The sequence below is a fragment of the Jatropha curcas genome, chromosome 3 (assembly GCF_041381405.1).
Source record: "Jatropha curcas cultivar XTBG-Jc1 chromosome 3, XTBG_Jcur_1.0, whole genome shotgun sequence".
NCBI lineage: Eukaryota > Viridiplantae > Streptophyta > Magnoliopsida > Malpighiales > Euphorbiaceae > Jatropha > Jatropha curcas.
Window position 1 is genome coordinate 13203101 of NC_143153.1, and position 12934 is coordinate 13216034.

General features: G+C 28.4%; 2 protein-coding genes across 2 annotated transcripts; both read left to right on the forward strand.

Moving 5' to 3' along the window:
- Nucleotides 1-2077: 2077 nt before the first annotated feature.
- LOC149497587 (uncharacterized) lies at nucleotides 2078-2455 on the forward strand. Its single transcript, XM_089719222.1, has one exon. The coding sequence runs from the start codon at nucleotides 2078-2080 to the stop codon at nucleotides 2453-2455; it is 378 nt and encodes a 125-aa protein (XP_089575348.1).
- A 5325-nt stretch (nucleotides 2456-7780) lies between these two features.
- LOC149497588 (myb-related protein 308-like) lies at nucleotides 7781-9411 on the forward strand. Its single transcript, XM_089719132.1, has 3 exons — nucleotides 7781-8112; nucleotides 8360-8489; nucleotides 8596-9411. The coding sequence occupies exons 1-3, from the start codon at nucleotides 7980-7982 to the stop codon at nucleotides 9254-9256; spliced, it is 924 nt and encodes a 307-aa protein (XP_089575258.1). The 5' UTR covers nucleotides 7781-7979; the 3' UTR covers nucleotides 9257-9411.
- Nucleotides 9412-12934: the final 3523 nt, after the last annotated feature.

Here is a 12934-nt window from a genome sequence, read left to right on the forward strand (position 1 = left end):
CAAAAGTTTGATGGCTCTTGGAGATTTTGTGTTGATTACAGGCCTTGATGTAGCCACCATCAAAGACAAGTTTCCCATTCCATTAATTGATGAGCTAATAGATGAACTATATAGCCAATTTTTCACTAAATTGGATTTGCGTTCTGGGTATCACCAAATCCGGATGCACTCTGATGATATTTACAAGACAGCGTTCCGGACACATCATGGCCACTATGAATTTTTGGTGATGCCTTTTGGACTTACAAATGCCCCATCCACTTTTTAATCTCTGATGAATGAGGTATTCAAGCCCTACCTTCGCAGATTTATTCTAGTTTTCTTTGATGATATTTAATCTGTAGCAGAACCTGGGATGAACATTTAAAGCATCTTGATCTCACCTTTAAAATTCTAGAAGCCCATGAGCTATTTGTCAAGAAGGAGAAGTGTGACTTCGCCCAAAAGGAAGTTAAGTACTTAGGCCATTGTGATTCAGTAAAAGGAGTCTCGGTGGATCTAGAAAAAATCGTTGCAATTAAGGAATGGCCGATACCAACAACTATTAAGGCGCTACAGGGATTTCTTGGTCTAAGCCGATTATTACCGAAAATTCATTAAAGATTATGGAAGGTTAGCTGCTCCACTTCAATAAAACATTTATGGTGGAGTGTGATGCATTTGGAGCTGGTGTGGGAGCAGTCCTTATGCAAGAACAGAGACCAATCGCATTTTGTAGCCATGCTCTCCACGGTAAAAATCTACGTTATCAACTTATGATAAAGAAATGTTGGCCTTGATTTTGGCAGTTAGAAATGAAGACCTTACCTGCTAGGGAGAAAGTTCGTAATTTGCACAGACCAAAAAAGCCTAAAGTATTTGTGGGAACAAAAGATAAGTACCCCAGCTCAACAAAGATGGCTTGTCAAATTGATGGGGTATGATTTTATTATTGAATATAAGAAGGGAAAAGAAAATCAAGTTGCAAATGCTTTATCGCGCGTTCATGAAGTAGACAGTGGATCATTTGCTCTCTCCATGCCTATTCCTACTTGGCTGGAAACCATTAAAGAGGAAATCAAAAGCAACACAAAAGCTCAACACTTGGTGGCCCTATGCAAGCAAAGGGAAGCAGTAGGTCCATGGGAGTTTAAAGACGGTATTCTCTACTTTAAAGATAGAATTTATTTGCCATCTGACTCTTCTATAGTTCCTCTTATTGTTAAGGAAATGCATTCCAGCACTCATGAAGGGTACCATAAGACCCTTCACAGGATGAAGTCAATTTTTTACTGGCAAAAGATGATAAATAGCTTGCAGGAATTCATTAAAACATGTGATGTTTGTCAAAGGAGCAAAGCTAAAAATGTTAAGGCAGCAGGATTATTGCACCCACTTCCAGTTCCTACTCAAGTTTGGACTGATACATCTATGGATTTTGTGGAGGGACTGCCCAACCCCAAAGGAAAGTCAACTATTTTTGTTGTTGTTGATCGGCTTTCTAAGTTTGCTCACTTTATTCCAATTTCTCATCCTTATACTGCTTCGGGGGTAGCTCAAATATTTTTTTGAGCAAATATTTAGATTGTATGGGATGCCTAAGAGTATTGTTTGTGACAGAGACCATACCTTCACTAGCATCTTTTAGAAAGAACTGTTTAATTTGCAGAATACCAAATTCAACTTTAGCTCTACTTATCATTGCCAGACTGATGGGCAAACTGAGGCAGTTAATAGAGTGATAGAGATGTATCTTCGTTGTTTCACTAGTCATAAGCCCAGTGAGTGGGTGAGATGGATTCCTTGGGCTCAATTTTGCTATAACACCAGTTTTCACTCTTCTACTAGAGCAACTCCATATGAAATTGTGTATAGCAAGGCTCCTCCAAGTCTTTTAACCTATGTTCCAAGCACCTCTCAAGTGGAAGCAGTGGACCAAGAATTAAGAAATAGAGAATTGGTCATGAAAGAGTTGCAACAGCAATTATCTAAGGCGTAGCAACGAATGAAAAAATACTATGATACCCACAGGAATGAAAGAAGCTTTGAAATTGGAGAATTTGTTTTCCTCAAGTTGCAGCCATACAAGCAAATGACAATGGCACTTCACAAGAATCTTAAGTTGTCTCCAAAATATTATAGACCATTTGAGATAATAGAAAAGATTGGTCAAGTGGCATACAAGTTGAGATTGCCCGTAGGCTCAAGGATTCATCCGGTTTTTCATGTTTCTCATTTGAAGAAGAAAGTGGGAGTTGACGTGAAGATACAAGAATCCTTGCCAATTATTTCAGTAGGTGAAGATTCCATGACAGGAGTTCCGCAAGCAGTCTTAGACAGAAGAATGAGAAGAAATAAAGAAGAGATCTTTATACATTGGCAAGGACTTTCGCCTGCTGAAGCTACTTGGGAAGATTATCAAGCAATGAAGACAAGGTTTCCAGAAGCCTCCCTTGAGGACAAGGGTGTTGTCTAGGGGGAAGGAATGTCTTGTGTCTATTTGGCTACTATTATGGCAGTTACTAGAGTTTGAATAAGTCTTATTACTGTTATTTGTTTCCTTTATTTTTGCTGAGTTGTTTCCTTTATTTTTGCTAGTAGTACATTTTTAATAGGGAAAGTAGTTTGAGTTGTACTTATAAATAACCAATTATCAATGAAAAGAGGATAACTCATTATTTGTTTTTACTCTCTGTGAGAATCTTGGAGGTCTGGTTTTCCTCGAATTAAACCAAAGCTATTACCCTTTATTTTCTACTAAAACACTATAGGTAAACACAAGCACCACCAATCTAAAAGAGATCTTTTTCCTCTTCATAGACCCACAACTAGGTCCCAGACTCAGGCACGTGACATTTTAGCAAATTGACTAGAAGTAAATCGGGCACTAGATTCAATAAAATGTTGAGTATTGTTGGCCTTACTCAATAAAGCTTTGGCATCCTCTTGTAAACCAGATGTTAATTGGCGTTCTTGTTGAAGAACAAGAGAAAAGACCTTGTTGATGCTAGGCATAGGTTCCATTAACATGATATGGGATCAAAAAGTAGCAAATTGCTCATTTAATCCTTTAAGAAAATGGATTACATAATCCTTTTTCACATAATCCCTAAAAATTCCAATAGCACCACATGAACAAGGAGTAGGACAGCTACAAGAAGGAATTGGGCGAAAATTAAGTAACTCATTCCATATAATCTTCAAATTAGTGAAATAATTTCAAACTGACAAGTCTTCCTGCTTAAAATCATATAACTCCTCTTGAAAATCAGAGATTCCTATAATATCTCCTTGGGAATAATGATATTTTAGACCTGTCTATACATCAATCGCTTTGTCAAGCCATAAAACACTTTGAGCAATCTGTGGTGAAATTGATCTTGTGATCCACGATTAGACCATGGTATTACAACGTTGCCATATTGAGAACAAAGGATCTATAGCTACTGGACATGGCAAAAAACCATCAATGAAGGCTAGTTTATTTTTGGAGGCTAATGTCATGCGCATTGATTTAGACCAGGTATGATAGTTAGAACCAATTAAAATTGGTGAGACTAAAATAAGAGCTGGGTTTTCATTTGGGAGAATGAAGTATGGATTGGAAGGGTTTTGTAAGTGGTCTAGAGTAACAATAGCCATTGAAACAGGATTAGACTTGCAAATACTGAAAACAGAGAAAATTTCAAAGCAATCTGAAATTTTTAAGAAGGTAAGAATCAAATGATTAATTGATCAAATACCAAATATGATAACAGGGAAATAAGAAAATCAAATTCAAGATAAGAGAAAATGAATTTGCAGATCTGAGACGAAAAGAAACAAATGCACATAAGAGGTTTAGAACTTGCAGAAGGAAAATTTTTAATTAATTAAAAAAATCTCAGAAGAATCAATATCCAACTTGTAAAGAATAACAACTTTGCTTAGTCAGCAAAATCAGTTACACGTGTGAAGAAAAATAAATTATCAATTCTATTAACTTGTTTATAGTTGATAGTAAAACAAAAACAAAAAAAAAATGTCTTTTATTTATTTACATTTAAACTCAAGAATATATTAAAAATTAAAAATATTGATCCCTAAAATATTAAAAATATTCAATTTTATTTGTAAAATAGTGAACATTTCAATCTTTGCCCCCTTAAATTTTCAAAATTTAAGGTTAGTGAAATAATTTTTTTATAATGAGTTTAATTCTATGGCTATAAGTGAAAATTCCAAGTGAATATTCCGAAGCCTTTTTTTTATCATTTTAAATTTAATTATCAATCCAAAAGCTGTATTTACCGAACACTTTCGCTTTCAACCATTACTTAAACAGCTAAAAGCTAACAACTAACATTTAACAACTACCAAAACAGATAATTTTGCTGAATAGACCCTAAACTGATATATGAACAGCTAATAGAATAGTTAACAATTGCAACAACAATTAATATTGCCAAACAGAATCTAAATAATTAATATTTATTTTAGTGAAGCTATATTGAAAGGCAATATTAAAATTAGAAAAAAATGTGAGGTACTTTCTTAATATTCTAAAATGAAAAATAAAGTGGAAAACACGGTCCATTGTTTCTGAAAAATAACTTCTTTGAATAATAATTTTTTAGATCTTTTTTGGCTGTTCTAAAAAATCAGTGATAGGAGAATAGTTTTCTTATCAAAAGAAAAAATAAGTCATTTTAAAGGAAAATAATTTTTCATTTTAAAGGGCAAAAATATTTTCTTGACATTGATATACGTGTTATAATTCTCTGAATACATACTTATGAATTTGCTAATTATCGATAGCCTCCATCATCGATCGGTAGTCACGGTCACTATCCACTATTCTTAATTACTAGAGATGATCATAAATTTTCATTTTTATTTTTTTATTCAACAATAAATTTTTAAAATTTCTATAATTTAAAATTCTTTATAGTCTTATAATTAAAATTTTAATATTTTTAACTAATGAGTTATTTAAAAATATTTTTAAATATTCATAAACTTAATTTTCAAAGATAAATTATTTTTCGGAAATAATGTAATATAAAAGACACTTATAATAGGATGGATGAAATATTAAAAATCAAGGTCTAGATTAAAGAAAAATTAGTAATTAAAAAAGGTCGCTACGAACCTCAAAATTAGATTGGTTTCACGTCCAAGAAGTGTGGGAATATATTGAGGGGAAAAATAATTGGGATATAGATTATTTCTAGAAGGTATATGCTTCGAAGGTGGTGCATGGTGCAACCGAACAATAAATGATTTTCCTTAGCTATATTATCTTTCAAGTGGGCAGATCAGCAACTTAAGGGGATTAAAGAGTTATAATTACTTTTCTTTTTCCATAATAATAATAATAACAAAAAGCATGCAAGTATTTGAGCACTATTCCATTAAAAAATATCCACGGAATTATATATAATTACCAAATGCAGGATTTAGATATTGGAAATAGAATTATCTACTTAAATTTATTATAATATTTTGAGGAATTGAATATAAAAAATTGTAATTTGGCTCAGTTAGCAATGTGCTTATAAAAAATTAAATATAAAAAAATTAAAAAACTTATATTTTAAATTTATTATGATCTTCGCTCCGCAATGTGCTTTATTGTGTTTATTTTCTAATTCAATCCCTTCGTATAAGAAATGAAACTCTGAAAAAAAAAAAAAAATACAATGAACAAAACTAGGCTAAATCATTAAAAAATTTCAAACATTTATTAAATAGTTTTAATTATACCGTAAATTTAATTTTATTTTTCTAATACTTTGAACTTAAACTTTAAACACAATAGCACCCTAATTTCTAATTGTACTCAATTTAATGAATACAATATTCTTTCTGATGGTCACCTTTAACTAAACACTTATTTTTTAAAACTCTAACTTAACTTCAATTCTCTTCCAAATCAGACTCTTTCTCTACCATCACTACTTATAAATAAATAAATATTTATATTTATTTATATAAATATTAAAATTAAAATATTCATCGTAAAAGTAAACTACTTTTTATTTACTAAAAGTAAAATTACATTGTAATGAATAAAATCTATTTTCATAAGAGATTTAACTTAAGTACCTAAAATTACATATCTACATGACAAAATAAAAATCTAAACTAATATTCTATATTTAAAACTAACTAAAATTTATTATTTTACTTGACTTTTTATGAATTTAAATTTCTAACTAATATTAATTAGGGTACTGTTAAACGATAAGTTTTTGGTTAACCTGATTATAAGTTCAACGAAAATAATATTTTATTCATTAAATTGAGTACAATTAAAATTAATATGCTATTATAACTAAAATTGAGTACAATTAAAAAATTACCGGTAAAGTTTGAGATTTTTTTTTTAATAATTTAGCCACAAAACTAGAATGAAAACTTATTTATCTAACATTCATTAATGAAATTAGTAAAACGTTAATTATTAGTTACATCGGATTACTTTTGTTGGCTTCATGAGATTTATGTGGTATAGTTTAGTTTTATTAGTTATGCAAACAGTAGTCAAATGCAAAATGTAAAACTTGATCCTCTCATTATTTTATGAGTATAATAAGAAGTCTCTATTTATAGTAATCTATTTATTACATATTTAATAATGTTTTGAAGGTTCTGTTTGTTTCTCGAGAATAATTTGTCTTTAGAAATTAATTTTCAAATAAAATATTTTTCTTAGAAATTATTTTCCAATTAACTCATATTTTTTGTTGTTTAGTAGCTTATATAAAAATTGGAAAAAATTTACCTAGACCGTAATCATGGTCAATTTATGAACCAAACAAATGAAATTAAGGATTTTCTAAAAACTATTTCGACTTTATCCTTTTTCATAGTTTATAGTGGGAAATACTTTCATTTGAACAAAAATCTTTACTTTCGTTGGTTTGGTCTATAAGTGGATCCGTAGACCCAATCTAGGTAAGTTTTGTCCTTCAAAATTAGTTTTAAAATACTAAAATTTTTAATTTAGAAATCTATAACAATATTTAAAATGTAGAAATTTTATATTTTAAAATTTTGTTATTGAATATGAAAAAATGTATAAAAAATGATAGATTATGGTTGCTGCACGTGGCAGATAGGAGCATGTGATTGGTTTATAAGATTATAATACATTTATTCATATTTGAAAAATACATTTTTTAAAATGAGAAGACATTTTAAAAAAATTGACTTTTTTAAAAGAAAAATATTTTTTTTGACTGATTTCTTAAAAACACCAAAAATGAACAATTGAAAAAAAAATTTTATATAAATTATTTTAAATAAATGGAGTCTAAATATTATTATATTCAATTAAAGAAATAAGGAAATGAGAACAAAATATTTTCTGATTAATTTAAGATTTTCCAATAATATAATAAAAATTATAAAAAATGAACAAATTACCACTTACTAGGCAACCAACAATATTATTTCACTTACTTTATAACCAACCAACAATATTTTTCAAACTCATGTTTCAAGATAAAATGAAAAATTAAAAAAGAAAACTGAGAGACTAGAAAGGTCATGTAAAGAGAAATAAATAGAGAGAGAGAGAGAGAGAGAGAGAGAAGAAGAAGACAAATAAAACAAAGTAGAGGTACAAAAGTGCAAGAAAGAAAATAGGAAGGAGAAAGAGCAAATAAATCCAACAGCATGAAAAGTAGAGCTACCTACCAAATCCTGCACTAACTTAATTGTAGCCACTCGTCTTTCTCACCAACTCGGTCAAATACCAAGTGCAAATAATACTTGAAAATTATTAATTCTTAATTAAAGGGTCCCGAGTCAATTGCATCCTCTCTCCTCTCTTCACCACCTTCCATTTATATTCCCTCTTGTCTTCCATTTCTCCACTTTGTCCACAATCTTATACCCACATAATACTTCTTCTGTTTCTTACTTCTCTTTTCCTCTCTCTCTCTCTCTCTCTCTCTCTCTTTAGGGCTAAACAGAAAAATACTAAGAAAAGAGATTAATCAACAATTATCCATATGGGTAGATCTCCTTGTTGTGAGAAAGAACACACAAACAAAGGTGCATGGACCAAAGAGGAAGATGAGCGTCTCGTCAACTATATAAAAGCTCATGGTGAAGGTTGTTGGAGGTCTCTCCCTAAGGCTGCTGGTAAGAATTTTTAAACTCTTTATTTATTTTCCTTAAATACTAAAAAAAGAGCGAGTGAAAACAAATGATTCAAATAGTCGACTCCAAATAATTTTAATTTGAAATTAAGGTTTAGATATTATTGTTGTTTTAAAGTTAATTTTTTTCAAGGCAAAGAGAGACTTTTTAAAATTTTTTTGTGGTTTATATTTATTATCACTATTTTTTCATGATCTAATTAGTACTTTTGTTTGATTTTGAGTTATAGGTTTGCTTAGATGTGGCAAGAGTTGTAGGCTCAGATGGATAAACTACCTAAGGCCTGATCTTAAGAGAGGAAACTTCACAGAAGAAGAAGATGAACTCATCATCAACCTTCACAGCTTGCTCGGAACCAAGTATATATTTTTAGATTTTGATTCATGCCCACAAAATCTCAACTGGGTTATTTATTTTTATTCTAAAAATAACTGATTTATTTAATTAATTATTTCTTTTTGGCAGATGGTCGCTTATTGCTGCTCGTTTACCTGGAAGAACAGATAATGAGATCAAGAACTATTGGAATACACACATCAGAAGAAAGCTCTACAGCCGTGGAATAGATCCTCAAACGCACCGTCCTCTAAACTCAACCGCCACCGCGGCCACGACCACCGCGGCCTCCGCCGCACTTAGCAATAGCAGGGACAACAAAGACAATAATAACAACAATAATATTAGCGGCAACAACTGTGTTTCTAAAATAGAAACACAGAATTCACCATTGGCTCCATTTTTGCAGGTACCAGAGTACTGTATAAGTGGTAACATAGAAACTAAGGTATGCAATAGTTCCAATATAAAGATTATAACAGATTCCTCACCTGATGAAGATTCCAACTGTAGCAGTGGAGTTACCTGCACAGAAGAAGTTTACCCAGAAATCAATCTTGAGCTATCTATAGGCCTTCCATATAATCATCATCATCATCAAATTTCTTCTATAAATTTTAATGAGCAGAAGAAACCAAAGCTAATGCTTGGGGTGGGGTCTACTAGAGCTGTATGCTTGTGTTGCAATTTAGGGTTTCAGAATAATCAAACATGCAGTTGCAGAGTCATGGAGACATCTTTGACTACTGTTGATAGTTTTAGTAGATATTTTAGGCCTTTAAATTCTTGAAAAGCTTAATATAACTAGTTTAAATCATTGTAACCTGTGGTTGGTTAAATGGGAAAGATCAGAGAAAGAAACAAACCCAACCACAACATATATAGCTTGTAAGATTCCAACAGTTTTTAGCATATTTTAATCCTATGCTGATCAATTTGCCTCTACTTTTTTTTTGTTCCCCTTGTGAAAAATATTTCTTTCATCAATTAATTTTTCCAACTAACTAATTGAAATCATCATTTATTGATATTAATGTTTCTATTTCTTTATGGGTACATCATAAAATTGGAAAGAAGTTTGTTTGTAATATAATTGTATTATTTCATTGGGTAAGAAAAATATAGACTAGGCATTGAACTATGTCGCTATCACATTTAAAGCCAAGTTAATGTTATGGTACTAAACTACTAAGCACTTCTGCTATGTCTTCACATTGCCTAAATGGGTTTCAATCAACTTCAGGGTTTTTATTTTGTTTTATCTTCTTTTTCAAATTTGAGCAATCAAGTTTTTATAGAGTCAGAAAAAATAATGGGTCTGCGATATTATTACGCTGAATTTGAATTTATTGTCAATAACTTTTGAGTTTTTTTTTCATATATAAATATATATATATGGTAAAATTAATTGTTTTGAAAACTGTTAGCTGTTTAAACGGCATTTAGCTCAAAAGAAAAAGAATTTCTAATTCAAGCCCATTAATACAAAAATTTTAAAAAAGAGAGAGAGTTTGAATTAACTATACCTAATTTGATTGCTAAGTACAAATTTTTAATTATGTATAGTCTGTCATCTATTATTAATAATAAAAATTATTACTAAAGAAAATGTTACCCCTTTTGAAGTCCCTTTAAACACTTGGGAGGGAGCGCTTTTTGCCCCTCTTGTGGGTCTACCTGACGGAATCCAGATTAGTCGAGCCAATAGGCTTCAAAAACCATATGTTTAAAACAAAAAAAAAAAAAAAAAAAAAAAAAAGGCAAATACTAATTGAGTTGGTAACTATAAGTAGAATATGCTTCTTAGAAAAACACTTTCAGAATACTGAAAATAATTAGGTCCATTTAGTCTTCAAGATAGGGATTATAGATTCTCAGCACTATTTGTATTGATTTGACGTCAAATCTTAATATATTATATTCAAAAGAATACCGGATATAATATTTTTAGATATACTAAATTCATATAAAAAGACATTCTTTATCTTTTTTTTTTAAAAAAAAAATAGGCTTTAAAAATATTTAATCTATCTATATCTATACTATCTATACTATATATAAATGTAAGAATGAGGAGGAATAAATGCCCTTAATAAAATTTAAAGTGTTCTAATATAACTTTATTGTTCACCAATTAAATTTTATTTTAAATATTATGCTTAATAGATAATTAACGACATATCAATTAAATTTTATTTTAAAAATTATACTTAGTAGATAATTAACGTTAACTATATATTAATAAATATATTTTTAATATTTTTAATGTTATATAATAAGGCAATACATGAAAATTAAAATTTCATTTATTTATTATATATATTTTTAATTTTATTCAATTTAGAATTTAAATTAAATGTTAGAGCTAAATGCATATTACATGCTTCATGTATTTATTATATACATTATTTTGCTCTCTTTAACCTAGTAAATGATAAAATAAATTTATAATCTATAATCTACATACATGTGGGAATATAGGAGGGAATTATGGAATTTTCTAAAGTAGCCCTAGTTTAATTTGGAATTCCTAATATATCACTTTAATTAATTTTTTATGCATTTAAAGCGGAGAAAATAAATCTATTTATTCTTTTGAAGCTCCTATTTAGTTCTATTTTTAATATCTTTTAATCGAAAAAATAGATTTCATTTATACCTTTGAATATCCTTTTAATTAGATTTTTTATATATTTCAATTCGAGAATATATATATATATATTCTATTTGATCTTGTAATATTATTGTTCATTGATTTTTATAACTAATAGTTTTTATTTTCTTAACCACATGTTCTTATAAGTAAATCAAAAACCTTAATTCGAATATATAAAATGGAACTTAAATTCTATTAATATATTACATTGTGAATTTTTTAAAATATGATTAAAAACTTTATTTTTAGACTATATTAGTTAATTACAATGACATTAAAATAGAATTTTCTTAAATATATTGTTTCTCTTTGATTTTTTTTGGAGAGGATGGTGACACTTATTTGAATCATTTATAAATTATTACATTTTAAATTTTTTTAAATTTAACAAAAGCAATGGAAGTATGAAATTATAGTTTTTGACTAACATCAAAACAATGGAGTTTTTCCTTTTTTAGTCTAATGAAATCTTTTTGAAAAAATAGGCTACAAATGTTTGAATATGGTATCATTTTTATTTCAACTTTTCTATATTAAAAAATGAAATAAAGGGAAAATTCAAGAGCTCTATTTTTATTCAATATTCTATTCTTTTATTTTTAAAATAATTTTCTATGATTTAAATTGGATATATTTTTTTAAATAGATATAAAGATAATTAAACTTTTGAAATTTTAATATCTTTTCAAATATTTTATATATATGATTTTGTAATTTTTAAATTTAATTTCATTTATATCTTCTTTAAACTTGATAGAGCACATTCCACTACCAATATTGTTGTTTACAACTTTTACATATTGATTCTCATATGGAGTTGAAAACTTTAAGCAATTTATTTTTGAATTGTGACATTGTCTAAAATATTACATGCTATTTATAAAATTTCAGTTTAACTTCATTCGACAAAAATAATTGATTTAGAGATTAAAGTCATATCTTATATTGTAGCTATGCAGAGTAAGTCTTGATTTATTATATTAATGTTATAGTATCGCCAAATTATAGAATATTTTGCAGTATGGTAAATGCAAATTTGTCGTGATTTTATATAATTAATTAACAAAAAATTATATTTTTTTTATTAAAGGGAGAAACATAAATATCATTTTCTTTTCAATTAGATATTATTGTACAAGACATGTTACAAAATTTCATTGTACATATAAAGTGCAACGCTAATTAAATCATTGTATTTATTTTAATTTAAATAAAAATTTATATTTTAATATTATATAAATAACAAAATTAAATGAGTATATAACGAGTAAAGTCTACATAAAACATATATCATAAAAGAACTAGTTGTTATTTAACAAGGACATTTAAAAAAAGAAAGAGTATAATAAAATGTAGTAAGACTTTAAAGGTGTACAAACATTTGGTTGGATCAAAATCAGAATTGATCACAACCAAATAAATGGAACTGAACCGATTCGTTTTTGTTCATTTTTTTTTATTTTAACTTATTTTTAAGCTTAATTCAATTTGATTTTGAATCAAATAAAAAAATTAATAATTTTAAATTAAAAATTAAAACAAATAGAATACTATAAAAAATTAAATTGATTCAAACAAAATTGAATAGTTCAAACTCAATTTAATTGGTTTAACCGATTACTGCTCAATCCTAAATATGGTTTGCCAATAATAATAATAATATGTGAGATTTTCTACCTGCGAGTATTAATAGTTTAAGAGAGGGATAATTATAATTATAGTGTTTAAACTTTTCAGTTTTTTCTATTTTAGTGTTTGAACGGAAAATGCTATCAATTTAGTGTATGATCCATTGTCATCGTTTCTAAGCAA